The 18,431-nt window shown below is 41.7% G+C and overlaps 1 protein-coding gene across 1 annotated transcript; it reads left to right on the forward strand.

The window, feature by feature from the left end:
* Positions 1 to 1,928: 1,928 nt before the first annotated feature.
* LOC149862955 (mast cell carboxypeptidase A-like) lies at positions 1,929 to 18,131 on the forward strand. The gene is made up of 11 exons (XM_090051621.1): positions 1,929 to 2,001; positions 2,090 to 2,165; positions 4,527 to 4,651; positions 6,591 to 6,693; positions 7,125 to 7,226; positions 9,873 to 9,974; positions 10,529 to 10,639; positions 11,853 to 11,943; positions 12,112 to 12,314; positions 15,284 to 15,368; positions 17,010 to 18,131. The coding sequence occupies exons 1-11, from the start codon at positions 1,931 to 1,933 to the stop codon at positions 17,195 to 17,197; spliced, it is 1,257 nt and encodes a 418-aa protein (XP_089907747.1). The 5' UTR covers positions 1,929 to 1,930; the 3' UTR covers positions 17,198 to 18,131.
* Positions 18,132 to 18,431: the final 300 nt, after the last annotated feature.

An 18,431-nucleotide genomic window follows, 5' to 3' on the forward strand; every position in this document is an offset into this window, starting at 1 on the left:
ACATAATTTTTTCTGAAGTTAACACTATCAATCATACTGTTTTTTGCTTCCTGAGAGAGACCATTTCATATACTGTTCAAATGAGGGTATGTTAAGCAGAAATAAATCAAAGCATATTAACTCAGCAGTTGTTTATACCCATAGTTGCAAGATATTACCTGTTTACATAAACTAAATGTACATTTGACTCTTGGAACATTTAAGTCTTGGAACCTAATCTTAATATGTGAAAGACTCAAACAGAAGCTGATAAAAAAAGATTACAAAAAAAGACAGATAGAAGGACTTCAAGACAATTAAGATGGCGTAAAATCTATTTATGTATCTCTTAGAACATCAGTTTCTATGTTTGGTGGAGGTACCTCATTCAATAAAACTACCTAATCAGAACAATAATAAAAGCTAATAGCATCATCAGACATGGCTATAATTACATTGTACTTGTGGCCAAAGGCTCCACTGTTGGTCTAAAGTTAATTATTTTAGCCATCAACATAGAGAATTATTTACTCACTAATGCAAGGATGGGGATTCTTTTAAACAGAAGCAGCACTATAAGAGAAATGAACTTCTTGCCCACTAGCAGTAGTCTAACTACTACTCAAGTAAGTAATGTGGAGGGTCTTGCAGATCAAAATATAGTACAGGATAGAAAACAGTATGTAAAAGGAGATTTGTGGATATCAAATCAAGATGCCAATCCTGCAAATATTTACACATGTGCCTAAATTTGCTATTATGAGAGGCCCATAATCAGTCATAATCAGGACCCCAGGATCCCGAGCCCTATATAAACATACTGTGATGAGATGATAAACTCTGTGCCAATGAGTTTACATGTTTCTCATTGGTGTAGAAAAAGAGAATTTGGTTCAATGCATTAAAACTTCAGTTTAGTTTGTCTAGTAATCCAGACAGGATGAAAATGCTCAGCAATGAATGAGGACATATCAGAGGCTTGCTCAACTGCTAGAAATGCCTAAACAAGGCTCAGTTCCACAGCATAAATTTAGCAAAGAAAATGAGTAGCTGACCTTAGGATTAGCATTGACAATGTGCTCAAACCAAATAAGAGGTAAGTGCACATGTGATAAAGACAGATAAGCATGTTCGCATGTGATAAAGGACGCAAGGAGAACAGTCAGGCAGATCTTGAATGATAAGTTTTGACATTATCTGAAGGCAGTTGAGATCTCTGAGAAGCAGAAATTTTCCATTATATGAAGATAAAATTTCAGCCAAGTAAAGATCGAGGGCCTAACCCTGCTCCTAATTAAGGCAATGCAAACCAACCATTGTCCTTATAGAGCCAGGATCTGATCTACCTCTGCCAAAAGACTGCATGTAGAAACAAACACATGACTGAAATGGACACGTTAAAACAGTCCCAAGTGGAGGCCCACTAGACACCTGCTGAAAAAAAATCTAAATTAAAGTGTGTCCTGTTTTAATACATCTGTTTCTTACAGACTAGTAATAAATAACTCCCATTGACTTTCAGAACAAATTTGCATGTGGAATTGTATTATTATCCAATTCTGGGCAAGACTCTAATATATAGATGTAATGCCACACAGGTAACTTGCTTTTTATAACATGGCATGAAGTTGGCATTAGTATGTGAGCTAAGGAGACTTCTCACGAAGTATAGTTCTAACCATCATCCACAATCTGCCCCTTAGCTGGTTACGTCAGGGTTAAATACTGGGGATCACACAAAATAGACATAGCGTTGTTTCCACAACTGGCCTTAAACCATTATTATGAGTCTTAATTACTTTATTAAATATGCATATGGGTGTGGCTTAAGACCCCCAAAAGAACTCTGTCTGATCCAATAAAACCTCAAGAGGAAATCAGCTGTTTTTGGAATGATAAGCAGCACAGCATAAAGAAGATGGACTGTACTTGCTATAGAGAAAGAAGAAACATGAAGCGTATTGTGCCTTCAGGCTTGATTGTTGCCATCTTTGCTCTTGTTTCTGCTAGCTCTTTTGATAGGTAGAATACTCTTGCTTTAACTGAACCTGGCTACACCTGTTTTTGATGCTCAGATCTCTTACCCATTTCTTTTCTTTATGTTTTGAAGAGCGAAGGTATTTCATGTGAAGCCTCAAAATGAAAGACAAGTGAAGTTTATAAAGGACCTAGCCAGTATTAAACAGGTGAGAAATTTTATAACACGGGCCATCCATTGATGCTTATGTTTGGTGAAGCTATTTTAAAATAATATTGCATACAGTGTGTCAAGGTTATGTTCAAGACCATACAGATATGAAATGAGATAAGTGACTGTAGCTCAAGGAACTTGCAATCTACTTTAAAGACAGATAAAAGACAAATTTTGTTTTAAGGTATACGTACCCAGCTTGCTGTAAATTCAATGGAGGCTGCAATCGAAATTTTGATGACTTAGGATGGCATGCTACACTTGGTATGGACCCACATTCATCTTTTGTATCACCACAAAACTGAATGTAATGTCCATGTATTCACACCGTCTATAGCACCACAAAAATCAGAGATATACCACAGAAACCTTCCTCTTTCAAAGTGCTACAGATGGACAGTTATGGGGAGTCTCTCAGACTCTCAGCATGTCACAGCCCTCCACTCTCCCTGCCCCCTCAAGGGGAAGGGAGGGAGAGAGGGGCTGGCTCCCTGATAGCTCACCCAGATGTGGCGAGCTGTCAAGAAGCTCTGAGAGAACCTCCCAGCCACCACCATGAGAGCACCAGCAACAATGTATTCAAAAAGCCCTGAATCCCACAGAAATGAGCAATGCAGTAACTTTTTGAATGATTCCCTTTCCATAGTCCTAGACAATGCAACAACTCAGTGACATGAGAAGGGGAGGGAAGGAGCAGGACACAAAATTTCCCAACAATATTGGACAGATTTCCAAGCTGAAATGGAACTGGAAGTATAATGAGCCCACGCCCTTGCCAATTCCTGGAAAAACACTTCTTTTTCTAGATGCAGTGATTTAAAGGAAAACATTTTCCAGCAACTACTTAAGATTTAAGTTAATATGAGAATTTCTACACATAAGAAAGTAGTGTAGCTAGCATTTCAATATTATGAAACATGTTGCCCTATAACCGTTTCAATGCTGCTTTTCTTAAGAGTCTCTAAAAAAATCTATTGATCAGTCATAATACTGTACTGTGTTATCACAAGAACCTTAGCCTAAAAAGATTTCTGCCAAGAACATGGGAAACAAAAATAGATAAATAATTAATCAGTTTGCTTTCAGTGCACTCATTGTTCCACAGCAACCATGTATGGGTGTCCAATAGCTTTATAAGGTAAAAATGTAAAATCATTTGAAAGCTATGCAGTGCTTCCTTTAATGTTATATGACTTCAGAGGCTGTGACAAGCTGACAGTGTTCTTTATGCTGCAGTTTTAGATCTTACAAAAGCTTTGTAAATATACAAAAATAGGTATGAGTAAGTAATTTAAGTACGTGAACCTGTAAATAACCTAAATAAAGAAAATAGGACCAATTTGTAATCAAAATAAGGTGTTTATGCTGGAAAAACTAACCCCCCCAAACCCGACAAAATAATGTTTCTCCCCAAGAAAGCCTCTAAAACTACTTAATACTGAGCTAAACTGGACAATATTTTAGGAGAATAAAAAAGAGACAATTTAGAGTGTAAGCTCATGAAAGTTTGAGAATGATGCCATTTAAATTGCATGTGAACTACATCTCTATGAAAGAATCATTAATTTTGACATGCCTAACACTTTATTATAAACTATAGTGGTAGACATTGAGTGCTGTTCTTTTAAATAATTGTCTACTGTGAGCCTGCCCTTTCTCCTATTGAAGTCAATGGCAACATTCCTGTTCCAAAAATAGTAAAGTTCAAAAAAAAATCCCAGTTTAGTAAGGGATTTTACAATAATTCTTAAGAATGATACAAAAAGAAAAAAAATCATCAGAAATGGTGCACCCTTTTCAGAAAGAAAAGGGATACATTTCAGATTTATACTGTGTGCTTGCAAATTAAGAACCTTACCCAACTCCTGTCAAAATTAATTGAAAGCTTTTCACCAACTACAGTGGCAGTTGAAGCTGGTTTGTAATACATTTTTATGGGCAGGCAAGTGGGGGAAAATATTGGTTATGTTATTTTCAGTTTCTTAAAGACAGTCTTGCATGTATCCTAAAATGCATGTTTGGCATGATAGGAGCCACAGCAGCAACTTTCTCCTCTAAGCTTTACTTTCTTTTCTTAGGAAGCATTTCAAGAAAATATCAGGTGCTCACTTTTAATCAAAACTGAATTTTTTTCCAGCTATGGTTTAGCATTGTTCTTATTGAATACTCAGCCCCAGGGCACATGACAATGGCTCTTCATGGCAAACTCACTAACTTCTGAGACGGTTCTATTCTGCAAATAATATAAAAATAAGGCTATTTATCCGCAAAACTGAAACACTGAACTACATTTACAAGTGGATGATTGACTTGAATACCTACTAAAACGTGTTATATTGAATTGTTCTCTATGCAGCTTGACTTCTGGCACCCAGATTCAGCCCTTGATGTTGTTACTCATATGGAGGTGGATTTCCATGTCAGTGCAGATCAGTCCAGAGCTGTCCAGACTTTCATGGAGCAGAACTGGATACAATACGAGTAGGTATTACTTGACCTTTCAAGAGTATTGGAGAGTAATAGGAAGCTGTCTGGAGACTGAGGGTCTTTTGGAAGGACTTTTTTTTGTACAAAGCCACTATAAACCATTATGTCTGTTGCAGCCCACTCAAACAAGGAATCCTTAAATAGAAATAATATAGATAAGTGCTATCAAATATACAGGGATCCAGGTTTTGAGTTCTTAGGTTTGAGCCTGAGTTTTCCTAAACCACAGCTCATATTTTCTATAATATTATCATGTCACAACAACAAAAGTTCCTGATCATGTACAGGGGTCATGCACATGGTGGCCTTGGCTCCACCACGATCCGCTGGCTGGGAAACTGGCTCCGTGGTCACACCCAGAGGGTTGTAATTGATGGCAGTCACTCATCGTGGTGCCCTGTGACCAGTGGGGTCCCCCCAGGCTCTGTCCTGGGACCCATACTGTTCAACATCTTCATTAACGATGTGGACACTGGAGTCAGGAGTGGACTGGCCAAGTTCGCCGATGACACCAAACTTTGGGGCAAAGCATCCACGCCCGAAGATAGGTGGGTGATCCAGGCTGACCTGGACAAGCTCAGCAAATGGGCGGACGAGAACCTGATGGTGTTTAACACCGAAAAATGCAAGGTTCTCCACCTGGGGAGGAAAAACCTGCAGCTTCCTTATAGGCTCGGCAGTGCTACATTGGATAGCACTACAGAAGAAAGAGACTTGGGGGTCATCATTGACCACAAGATGAACATGAGCCTGCAATGCGATGCTGCGGCTAGTAAAGCGACCAAAATGCTGGCGTGCATCCATAGATGCTTCTTGAGCAAATCCCGGGACGTCATTCTCCCCTTGTACTCGGCCTTGGTGAGGCCACAGCTGGAGTACTGCATCCAGTTTTGGGCTCCACTATTCAAAAAGGATGTGGAGAAGCTTGAGAGAGTCCAGAGGAGAGCCACGCACATGATCAGAGGTCAGGAAAACAGATCTTACAATGACAGGTTGAGAGCCATGGGACTCTTTAGCCTGGAAAAGCGCAGGCTCGGGGGTGATCTGATGGCCACCTATAAGTTTATCAGGGGTGACCACCAGGATCTGGGGGAACGTTTGTTCACCAGAGCGCCCCAAGGGATGACGAGGTCGAACGGTCACAAACTCCTGCAAGACCGTTTCAGGCTGGACATAAGGAAGAATTTCTTTACTGTCCGAGCCCCCAAGGTCTGGAACAGTCTGCCAGCGGAGGTGGTTCAAGCACCTACATTGAACACCTTCAAGAGTAAATTGGATGCTTATCTTGCTGGGATCCTACGACCCCAGCTGACTTCCTGCCCTTTGGGCAGGGGGCTGGACTCGATGATCTCCCGAGGTCGCTTCCAGCCCTAATGTCTATGAAATCTATGAAATCTTACCCTGGAAGCTAGAGCCATGGATGATCTGTTCCTTTGAACAACCAGGCCTACAACATACCAAGAGGGGCATCCAAAAAATTAGAAATTTGAACAATCTTCAGTTTGAAGAAAGAAAAGAAAATGGCTATTACCAGGACTACTGTGAGACTTTTATAACTGGCTGCTAATGCTTCAAAATTCTGAGTTCAGCTAGTCTGTGAGGTCTCTTTCCATTTGTATACTACTCCAGAGAGAAAGGGCAGTCCAGTTACAGCGTTAGACCATGATTTAGGAGTCCCAAGGCTTAATTCTTTATTTCAGCCCAACATCCCATTGACTCCAAACAAGTTATTTAGTTTCTCTGTGCCTCAGATACACATCTGTAAAACAGGGACAATATCACTACCCCTGCCTGACAGAGATGCCACATGGATAAAGAATGTCATGGACTCAGAGGCTATGGTAGTGTAAAAATGTCTCTACTTTAGAAACATTTCCTATGATACTTCATTTTCAAACTAGCATACATTTATGTATTATCATGTGTCATACAGAGTTTTATTACATAACCTGCAAGAGGAGATTGAAAAACAGTTCCATGGCAAGAAGAATTTTACTGCTAGACACCGTTACACAAAATACAACAGCTGGGATACGGTATGGAAGAGTTTGTGCATTTAAGGAAATAATCTGTCTCTCTCTCACTGCTGCATAAATCCCTCTGGTAGGATTTGAAGAGGCCATACACAAGACATCTGCCTTTTGTGTGGTATGAAGCTCCATTTTACATGGGTTTGTCATGGGCAATGGGGTTTGTGGATGGGCCACTGTAGGTGATGGTAAGATCACAGAATTTGTTACTATGCAGATTGTCTAGTCTCACCCACAGGGGAAGCAGTGCAGAAACACAACAGGGGAAGTGGGACTGAGAAGCCATTTCAGTCTACAGGTAGCTTCTATCTAAGGAGGTTCTCCACTACCCCAGGGTGATGCAAGAAAAATAGGGAAAAGATTCCTCCACTTTTTTACATTCTAAATCTTGTCACCTGAGACTGGTGCAAGTGACCACATGTTATTTCTTAATCTAGATTGCTGCCTGGACTGCTCGAATTGCTGAAAAGTATCCAAAACTGGTCTCTCGTATTGAAATTGGAAATACTTTTCAACAGCGGCCAATGTACCTCCTTCAGGTATAAATTTATTTTCAGTTAAGTTATACAAAGTCATGACGGGTGGCTAAAACCATAGATACGTTATCCTGGTTTTCTCCGTTTAAAAATCATGCATTCTCTAATTTAACACCCCCTCCCCCCCACCCCAACTTCTCTGGTTAAAAATCCCCAAATCCATTTTTTCCACGATTAAAATGAAATGCCACTATATATAGGCATCAATTAAACACAATATTTTATTGATATATTTATGATTTTAAAGCATTTTGGAAGCATACCAGTGCCTCAATTACTATAATAAAATACATTCTAAATACCTATAAGTGTTGGCATTTGATTTTGGGGTTTTTATCATGGAAAAAATCAGAGCTCCCCCTGCTCCCTTTGCTCACCAGGACATGGGTCCAGCAGCAGCTGTCCCCCCTGCACTGCTCTGTGGCACTAAGGAGCCCTGATATGCTGGTACCCCACCCATGCCATTACCCCTCACTCCCAAGCTACAGCCCCCCAGCCCTGCTAGTGCCCCTTACTCCTGACCCACCTGCCCCTGGGCCTGCTGGTTTTTCTCATTCCAAACCCACAGACCCCCGGCCCTGCCTGCCCAGCAGCAGTGAGTAGCACAACTCCACCCTGGAACCCCTGCTGCTGCCAAGCAGACAGGTCATATGGCATCCATATGGCCTCACCATGGCTGCAAGTGACTCCTGGCAGCAGCACCAAGCCTCCCTGTCTTGCTCTGCCCTGATGCACAACCTGCTGTGTCGTGGAGGCCCCAGGGGGAAGGCAGCAGGGCAGAGAGCAGGCAGCTTGCATTCACCCCACCCCATGCACAAATCTGGGGGGCATGTGCCCCCAGACAAACCACCTGCGGCTCCGTACCGCTCCTTGCCCAGGCCCTGCAGCCACACATTCCTGCCCAGGCCTTGGGCCTCAAGCCCCACGCCCCAAGCACCACCCTGGCCAGGCAGTGCCTCCCGCCCCAGCCCTGCCCAATTCCCTCTCTCCTTCCTTCACTATGGTGTCCTCAAGACTTACCTGAGGGGAGCTGCGGGAGCTGCTAGCCGCACTGCCTGGCTGCCACGTGCATGCATGCATGCATCCACTGCTTGATTGCCCTCCTCCTGCTGCCCCCAGCCCTTTGCAGGATAGAAATCTGCCAGCCTGCAAGGGGAAACCACCCATTTCCCATGTTTTTCTCCTTAAAAGAAGAAAATCCTCATTTTACAGTGTTTTTCCATGGCAAATGGAAAACCCAAATCCCTGTTTATCAATCAAGTTGAAAATAGTAAATTGGTGATACTGCTTCAGGAATTAAATATACAATACTGGGATGAAAAGAAATGCAAAGGTGTAACAAGGTCCTCCAGCATACAAGGCAGGGGGAGCACTGGGTATGCTGACCTCTGAAGAGGGGACGGAGGAAGCAAAGTCTTACCTGCAGCTGCTCTTCACCAAGTAAAGGCTGCTGCTGCTGCTGCTACAGCAGCATTGGCTTGGGTGGTATCAGGCCTGTAGCCAGGCTCCCTGTGAGGCATGCCTGGTGTCCAGTTCACTTCCCCCTCTGATCTAAGTATATTACTGTGTGCGGGGCTGTGCTTGCTATGGCAAAAACTCCCCAGGGTTGGAGGGAGCACCATTCTGATCACCCCCTGCTCCCGAGATACACTGCTGGATGTGGCACTACTTTGCCCACCTCCCATGCCTAGTGAGGGGCAGCACAGGGTTGTGTATATCATGGTAAAGCACAGGGCTGTGTACGCCAGGGTTGGGGGAACTCTCCTGGTGTCTGCTTACCTCACCATAGTGACACTACTGGAGACATATATTTAAGATAAAATGTACCTTAGAAAGTGCCCAGACTTATCAATTGCCTTGAAGTTAGGTAATAGCAAAAGTGATACTAGGTTTACAGTGTCATGTATGATAAAAGACTGTAAATAGACACATAGCAACCAATACCAAGTGCATTCATATAGCATCTTAAATATAAATCTAGTCACTAAATACCTCTAAAAGCTACACAAAAATTCACAGACCTGCAGGTCTTTTGTGAGTAGTGGGGACTCGTATCACATGGATATTTTCCAAGAGGTGCAGAAAAGAAAGAGTGTTGCTCCCCTAGCACTTACTTGATCTCCCTGGGAACAGGCCACTTTTCATAAGGCCCTCACATATTGAGACTTAGCTATCCAATATGGAGTTATTCTCTGTGAAATAACATTTCCAATCAAATCTCAATTCTGTGGCAGAGTAGAAAGGCATCAGAAAGGTAAGACTTAGTGAAAAAGAGAACAGAGTTCTAACAGCACAAAACATGTTAATGAACTACAGTCCCAGTGATCCAGAATTCCTGGTTTTTCCAGGAATATCCAGCTTTTTCAGTACTTACGTTTTATATATGCAAAAATGATCATATATTTTCAGTCTAAATGAATTTAGGTAAAGAGAAAATAAAAACACAAAAAGGAGTAGCAAAGTTTTCAGGCAACAGCAAGTATATCACAATGCATAAATTGGCAATTGCTTCAGAAAACCTCCCACGTGAAATTTAAAGGAATGGTACACAAAAAATGAAAATCTTCTAAAGATGAAGATACAAGCCCTGATGTTTAATGGAGGAACAGCTCCTCCCAGAGGAAGTAACATTTTTATCTTTGAAAACAGGTTGGGAAGGTGAGTGGTAGAAAGAAGACCATTTTTATGGACTGTGGGATCCATGCACGTGAATGGATCTCACCCGCATTCTGCCAGTGGTTTGTGAAGCAGGTCAGTAAACACAGTTATTTTCAGAAATCCTCTTGGGGTCATATTCTGATCCACTTCCTTTGCAATCTGGGGGCTGAACTGGAGCTGTCTAGCTAAACTATGTCTAGTAACCCTGAAGCTCTATTCGTATGTGAGAATGAGTGCAACAGGAGCAAACCAAACATTTTTCTGTAGTATGTAAGTGGAACATGGCAGACTCCTCAGTCACCATGCCCCACAGAATGTAATCATGAAGTAGGAGGAAAAAAGGGTGCCAGTTTAGTGGTGTAATCATACTCTCACATGGCTGTTTTGAAGGTCAAGCAAAAGAAGCAAGCTGTGCATATAAGCCACCTGAACAGGACTCTAGTCTAAATTAAAAAAGACAAGGTTATAATGAAAGAAATGCTTGCAATTGCTTGGCATAGGTTATCTCAAACCACTTATCTGTTGAAACTCATCATCTCTAGTTTATGCCCTCATTGATTTATTGGGTAATTTGGGTCTGTCTTCAAGAACATAGTACTGGAACAGCTTTGCATTAAACTATATTTCTGTGTACATCTCCCTTACAGGCTACCAGAACCTATGGAAAGGACAAGACGATGACATACCTGCTAGATAATTTGAACTTCTACATTCTCCCCGTGTTCAACGTTGATGGCTATGTGTGGAGTTGGACTGAAGTATTGCTCACCTTTGGTTATTTTCTATACTTTCTGCAGCTCAGCTGTCAAGATTCATTAAAGTCCCCATTAAAAAAAAGTCTAAGTTATACTCTAAAGAATAATAGCTTAAGGCTCCTTTGAGAGAGAGAGTCCCCATTAAAGAAAAAAATCTCTCTCTCTCAGAGGAGCCGTAAGCTATTATTGCTTAGAGTATAACTTAGATCAATACTTTAACAACCTGTATAATAGACCGCCAAAAGAAAAAAATCCCCTTAGATTACAGATCATTCCGTCTAGTGCAGATCGCATTCAAGTCTGTGAACCAAATAATTTTCCATGTGAAAGGTCAAGGCCTGACTTTAGTTCATGTCACTGAAAATACCTTTAAAAAACATACATTCAGGTGAGGCAACAAGGCTTGACTAAGGTCTTCCACATAATGTGAGCCCATCAGTAACCCCCTGTGGAGATGAGGAAATGGATGGCTTTGGCCATCTTTCAATAACAATGACCTCCTGCCAATAACAAGATGGAACTCCATACTGCTCTTTAACGGCAAAGACTATTTATGATAACCCAGGAGAGGATATACCCAATCCACACCTATACCAGTCCACCAACCCCTACACCAGTCTAAATAAGGGGCACAGAAGAACTGTGAGCATTATTATATCTGTGGATGATAACTTATGTTTCAGTGCCTTATCGGCCTGTGCAGGGTATATTCCATCTTCTTATACATAGTCAAATTATATGGGTCTGGAATAGATGGGGAGTGTATGAATTTCACCCATTAACAATTGTTTCTCAAATATGGTAGATTGCAGTCCTCAGGACTTTATTTGCAGTCACATCAGAGCCTGTGTTTATAGTTACTTGAAAGCATTAAATGTACTCAGCTGGGAACTGCAATCCAAGCAACTGCAAAGAGAAATGCTTAGTCTAATTGTTAATCTCTCTACTTATGCATTGTAGACATAAGGTGCAATTCAAGTGTTCAAAACTCAAACTGACATGGGGTACATTCATTAGATGTGTAGTCCCAGCAGACTGCTTTTCCTTTGACTAATATTGTCTTTCATTCTGAAGATGAAAGTCTTTGTGTTAACTGTCTGGATTTTATCTTAGATCTGAATCAATCTTTACCTCTCAGACTAAACCCAATCTGACCAAATAAGTAAAATGAAGTTCTGTATTTGGGTTTAAATTCTTCAAGCATTTTGTTTTGTAGGATCGCTTATGGAGAAAAAATCGTTCCAATAACTCTAACACTGACTGCATTGGTACAGACCTGAACCGAAACTTTAATGCTGCATGGGGCAGTAAGTAACTTAAGAGAAGAAAGGGTGAGGAAACTAATCTGTATGAGTAGACTGGTGACCTGGGTTATTTTCTTGGTCATTGAAAATGAGGGACTTTGTTACTCCAATTAACAATTTACTGCATTTAGGCTGTAAGCCAAAGAATAATAATGCAAATCTTATTTACAGCTGTTGGTGTCTCAGATGATCCATGTTCTGAAGTCTATTGTGGAACTGCAGCAGAGTCTGAGAAAGAAACTAAAGCTGTGGCCACCTTCATTCGTGAGAACCTCCACTCCATCAAAGGGTACCTGACCATCCATTCCTACTCTCAGATATTGCTCTTCCCTTACGGCTACATTTCAAGAAAAGCACCTAATCATGATGAACTGGTATGTTAAAAAATGAAAGTAGACCTAGTCTGATGGCTGAATTTTTCTTCACCAAATATTGCCTTTTTCTACTATTTGAAATTTTCACCAGTAAGGTTTTTGTTTTCGTTATTTCTGAATATTCCACTTTTTGATGAAGAGAGTCAAAAGTTAGGAAGGATTTTCTTTTCAGTTTGTCTTTTTTTCCTGGCTAAAAGGAAATAAAAGAGTTAAAAGAGCAGAAAAAATAGGGTAATGAGGGAAAAGTAAAACAAACATTTTTAAAATATATATTTTCATGAACCAAATCAAAAAGTAATTTCTGTTTAAAACCTGTGGAATAACCACCTCAAATTATTTGCTATTTTCTATCCCCCACTTTATTTCCAGCCAGCTCTGCTACCCTTTTGCATATAACAGTCAGTCAGTACCTGACTGACTTGGGTACAAAGCTGCAGTCACCCTTAAACTTTTCTCACAGGTTCACTGCCAAGTTTGACAAGCTTCAAACTGAACCTTCTCTAAATGCCTACCTGATACAGAAGAAAACAAAACCAGCCTCTCCAACATAAGTGGTGAACCCCAGTTACTTAACTAGGAGCCTACCACCAAGCCAATGGTTATTAGATTACCTAGAAATACAAATATGCTTTTCTAATCAACCCATTGCTGCAGGTTCTGATCTTATGGGCTGATCTACAGGAAACAACCTTAGGGTCAATGGTATATTTCAGCCTAGGGTCAATCTTTACCTTCTGGAAATCTTGTTCCAAAAAATGGAATAGCCAGAATCTACCAAATTAAAGCTAAACTACACTGGTAATTAACTGATACCTAGCCATTTAGATAGAGGCTAACTACCTGTGTTACTCTGAAGTCAGGCAGAAGGTAGGGTAAATATGCTCCTTATGTATAAACTAAGTCCCAGAGAGCACAAGCTTTCATGAGCTGAAGTTCACTTCAACAAATGCTGCAATGAAGTCATGTGAAGTCGCTTCATGAAAGCTTGTCCTCTCTATAGATTTAGTTGTCTATAAGGTGCATATTTACCCTGCCTCTGCCAATCATTTAGATATCAGTCTAAATGATGCCCTGTCCAACTTGTGCTCGATTCAGCCCAGTGACTTAGGGATAAAAGGGCCAAAGACATTTTTGCACAACTCTAGACCATATTAACACAAACAGAATAACACTAGAGGACACAAGGGACTCAAGGAAACGCATTCAAAAGCATCTATATCCCATCTGCATGTTAGGCTGCTTATACATGTGTTTGTTGGTGTTTTTAGAACGTGCTCTGCATTCTAATTAGACCGCTGCTGCATTGCTGCAGCTTCACATGTATTAAGCCCCCACACATTTTTAATGAGGTTGAATGAGGTTTAGAAAAAGCATCCCATGGCCATTTTTAAATGCATGGGGGCTTAATACACATAACAGGGGGATGTTTAAATTAGAGTAGTTGCCCAGGAACCACTCTAATTAAAACACTCCCCCCTCCTCACCTCTGAGCATGTGTATAGGCAGCCTTTAAAACCAAACTAATTTAATTTGAAACTGATAACCAATGGGGTTAGTCCTATAAGAACATATATGCTTTAGAACAGGGGAGAGCAAAATACTGCCCACAGGCCAGATCCAACCCACCAGGTCATTCTATTAGGCCCATGGGGCCCCTCCAAAAAACAATTATTACTGGCCCGTGGCTGCCCATCTGAAAGCCCCATGTAGATGCACTGAGCATGATGGTGCATAACTGGACAAATGGTGAGTAGGGAGGGGAGCTCCTGCCTGCAGGAGGAGTGAGTGGGTATGGGGTTTGTGTGTGAATATGTGGAGGAGGCAGGGGTTGTGGATGGGTGGGTGTGGGCCCCCTGGTGCATGCTCTCCCCCAGTCCCTGCAATAACACACAGCCCCTGTTGCCAGAGGCAGCAGCTACAGTGCCAGGAACCCCAAGTGCTGGCATGACACAGTTCCCAGAAGGAGAGCCATGGGGAGTTGCATACCATTGGGCTGGGCAGGCTTCATGCTGCCATGCACAGCTCTCCACTGGAATGCTGAAGCCCCACATGGAGGCACAGAGCCAGTCCAGCCTGGCCCAGTGGCGCACAGCTCCTGCCTGCAGTGCCAGAAGTAGCATGTGGCGGCATGAAGCCAGCCTGATTAGGACCAAAGGCATGTACCAGTGGGGCGGGCCAGCTTCCTGCTGCCACATGCAGATCCAGGGATTCAGCTGGACCCGCGCACTGCCAAGAGGCTCTGACTGCCACAGGCCATGAGCACCCCAAGGGCTTGCTGCCTGCTGCTCCCACCAGCCATGGAAGGGGAGAGACATGTGGCAGGGGCCCACACCCACCCACTAACACCCCCACAAATCCCACACCCACTGCCCCACAACCTGCACGCACCCACACTCAGAAATCCAACCCACCCCCCAACCACACCCCACACAAAATATACAAACGTAAGACTTTATTTTGAGCTATTATGCAATCACCTCTATATACACTATGCAAATGCCCGTACATAGAGACAAAAATCCTTTTTGAAATAAAATTAAAACATGTTATAGTAGAGGTTTGTGATTTTTAGTTTATAATTTTTTTTCTGGTTCAAAGACAGCAAACCCCCAAAAGGAGTACTTCCAGGAGGCAAGGGGAGAGACTTCTGGTGGCAAAGGTCAGGGGCTAAAGGGTGGGACTTCCGGTCCCAAGATGGCAATTAGGGGGGCAGAGCACTTGTCAAGGGGCAGGGCTACCCTTGACAGCTCACCAAAAGTCATTAAGCAGCCCTCCAGCCAAAATAATTGGCTACCCCTGCTTTAGAAGTTGGCTGGGCTCTCCAGGAGTTTGAGCAAAAGAAGCTGACATTCCTATTAAGATATCAGAATTTGTTGGCTAAATAAATATGCTTTTGGGATGCTTGCTCAAGGTACTTAAAATCTCTCCAAAACTAGCTTTCATTGACAGACTGTCTTCCTTTTAAAAAGAATAAAGTTGCTGAGGAGGCAGTGGAAGCTTTGTCCAGCCTGTATGGCACAAAATACAAATACGGCGTATCAGCCACTATAATCTGTAAGTATTTCAATCCATCTTCTTTTCAGTGTAATTATAAATGTCATTGTTACTGCAACCAACTCACACCTGGGCTGTTTAGCAATACCTGACATGAGAAGAAGCAAGGTCCTGGTATGAAACTGTCACAGGCACAACCCACACGTGTGTGTATGGGGAAGGGAGTATCAGGGTTGAGGGGTGAAGATATAACCCTGGAAAGTACCAGATTCAAAGTTTACAATACCAAGAGCCAAGGTTCAAGACAGCAGGCAGAGGGAACAGGAAAGCAAGGATCGAGAACCAGGACTAGGAACAAGGAGCTTCCCCACACTCAAAAAAGAGCTATTCTGTTATGAATCCACCAAGAACTGAAAGGGCTGCAGCCTATATGCCGCAGCCTCGCTCAGGCACTTGATAGGAGCCAGTTGAAAGCACTCTGACAACTGGCAGCCAATTCTATCCAGGTTATAAGGGCCAGCTGAGGCTTGTCTGGTGAGAGTTAGGTACTCTTTGTCCAATCAAACACATACCTATATGGTGTTTCTTGCCCCTCAATAAAAGAATAAGGATTTTCTTCTCTCTCATGTAGAAGCAGTCCATGTAAAGGGAATCACATTTCCCTGGCCCAACTGTTTCATAAGTACTAAACGCAGCATTTCTAAGACCTCCATTGGGCTTCTGATGTCAAACTGAGATATAAATGCTGCATTTCTTCCATGTTTGCCTCAGTCAATTAAGAATAGTGGGAAGTTACATAAAAATTATAACACCAGAAACTGACCAATATTCAGAATAGCCAAAAAGGAAGAGGGATTGTCTGCTATCATCAGGCAAAGAGTAAAGTGGACAAACTGATTCTTTATTATTCATTATCTGTATTATTGTGGCCCTCAGAAACTGGAATCTTACACTTACATTTTGGATCCTAAATCTTACTGCATTTTGGTCTGCAAAAACATTTTACTATGTACTCCTAACATGTATGTTTGCAAATTTAGGAATAGTAAGGAAAAGCACTAGCTTCACCCAATAAGTTTACTGAGCAAAAGCTCCATTTAAAAAAGAACTTCAAGGGTTTAGTATATAGTAGAGGACAGTAAGCCATAAGATTTATTTACTACTTGTACCATTTGAATGTCTTGAGTAATGGGTGAAATTACACTATAAGAAGTATGGATCATATTAACAGACACTGTCAAGTAACTGTGGCAGTTACTATGTAACTCTTACATAGCCTTAGGTTAATTTCAAGCTTCTAATCTATTCAACTATTAGTTCTTGATGACCTCCCCATCTCTCTGGCGCACATGTGCCCTTTCATTTAATAGGACACCTTGATGTTTTTCATCACGATTTTCTCCCCACAAAAAGTGGTGCTTTACTTTAAAGTCTGCAGGCCCCCACACCAAGCCCAGTGCACACCCAGAACAGGCACTGTATTAATTGGACCCAGCTCACACAACAGCTGTATAGACTGAGTGCTTCAATGGGGCTTTTTTGGCACTTTTATCTAATAATTCAATCAGCTTTAGATAAAAGCACCAAAAGCCCTGCTGAAGCACCCAATCTATATTGCTTCTTCTGGTAAAGCATGGCATTTGGGGGTTCACTACCGGCAGCCTTTAATACTAATTATGCCAATCTTTTATGTTTCTACAGACCCTACTTCTGGTAGCTCTAATGACTGGGCTTATGATGAGGGGATCAAGTACTCCTTTGGTTTTGAGCTCCGTGACAGGGGCAGATATGGCTTTCTTCTCCCTCAATCTAAGATAAAGCCAACCTGTAAGGAAACTATGCTGGCAGTCATGCATATTGCCAAGTATATCCTCAATCGTGCTTCCTAAAATATTTTGCTATATGACAGACCATATATTTCTTTAGAAGAGCTTGATTTTTATTCCCTTCTGAGTCTCTTCCATTTCATAGAACAAGAAAAACAACACCCATTCATACTATTTGTTGACCCACTGCAGATGATTACAAACAAATAAAATCACAGTCTTCAGAAAAAGCCAGTGACTAAGTTCCAGCATACCACTACTGCTGAGCATTTTTCATTCATAAGCTTAGATTTCCTGAGGTACTTATGTACACACACCAAAGATCAAGCACACAAGTAGTCCCATTGACATCCACTTATTAATTAGCAGAGCTTATTGGAAAACAAAGTGTAAGCAGGTCACTTACCCTGCTGCCTTAAAAAGGTAAGTGAGCTCTGTTTCCAATTTCTCAGGCCAATTTACTTTTCATCACAACAGCCTTCAATGCACAATACAGCACAACACAGACCTCTCATTTCCAGACATTAGGAGAGGAACAATTTAGCTCTGGCTTCCTGTCAGCCAGCCCTCCTGGAATTATCAAATCTCTTTGTGGTGCCACCCTCGATAGCTGGCCATCACTTTGAGCTGACTCCCAGCCAGGCAGACTATTACCACTGACCACCTGCAGCCTAATTCTGAGCCCTTGATGGGCCAAGCACCTCCTTACACAAAACATTTCTCTAAAAAAATCTTCTTTGTAGAAATATTACATATTCGATTTCCCTTTTACAAAAAATGAGATAGGCAAAGAGCACTTATGTGGGCTGGGGCCACTGAGCTAGTCAGTGGCAATGATGGGATTTAAAACTGGTATTCAGTCCCCAGTATCAGGCAGAGCTGACAATGTAACTATAAGAAATTAACAGTGTTTGTATTCTTGAAAGAAGATGATTCAATCATGCTCTTGGTTCTAACTTTCTAGCATTAAAAAAGAATGAGTGAAACTTCCTTTTAACTGATTACATTTCAAAGCTTGTTCTTCCCCAAAGATTCTCATACGTTTCTTCTGAATCTTTCCAAAGGCAGGAAAATCCAAGCACCTGTTTTAATTTCTTAGTTCTGACTCCAGATTCCACTCTGTTGTCTGTTGCATGTTGGGCTGTAGGACTCACAATGCCATGGATTACATTTTTAATCCAGTACAAATATAAAGTTCAGTTAAATTAATGGGCCCTACCCTCCTCCTTGTATGGCACTGGAGAATATTCAGCACACTTTAGTGGAGGAGGAATCACTTCCACAGCAAGGGAGACTG

The sequence above is a fragment of the Crocodylus siamensis genome, chromosome 6 (assembly GCF_052110815.1).
Source record: "Crocodylus siamensis isolate JL-2025a chromosome 6, ASM5211081v1, whole genome shotgun sequence".
In the NCBI taxonomy this organism is placed as follows: domain Eukaryota; kingdom Metazoa; phylum Chordata; order Crocodylia; family Crocodylidae; genus Crocodylus; species Crocodylus siamensis.

Bases quoted from the DNA above. Each gene is read 5' to 3' on its own strand.
- LOC149862955 (XM_090051621.1), top strand. From the start codon at position 1,931: ATGAAGCGTATTGTGCCTTCAGGCTTGATTGTTGCCATCTTTGCTCTT. The intron at 10,640-11,852 runs GTATTGCTCACC...TTTGTTTTGTAG, and splicing joins ATGTGTGGAGTTGGACTGAA to GATCGCTTATGGAGAAAAAA. The intron at 15,369-17,009 runs GTAAGTATTTCA...ATGTTTCTACAG, and splicing joins CGTATCAGCCACTATAATCT to ACCCTACTTCTGGTAGCTCT.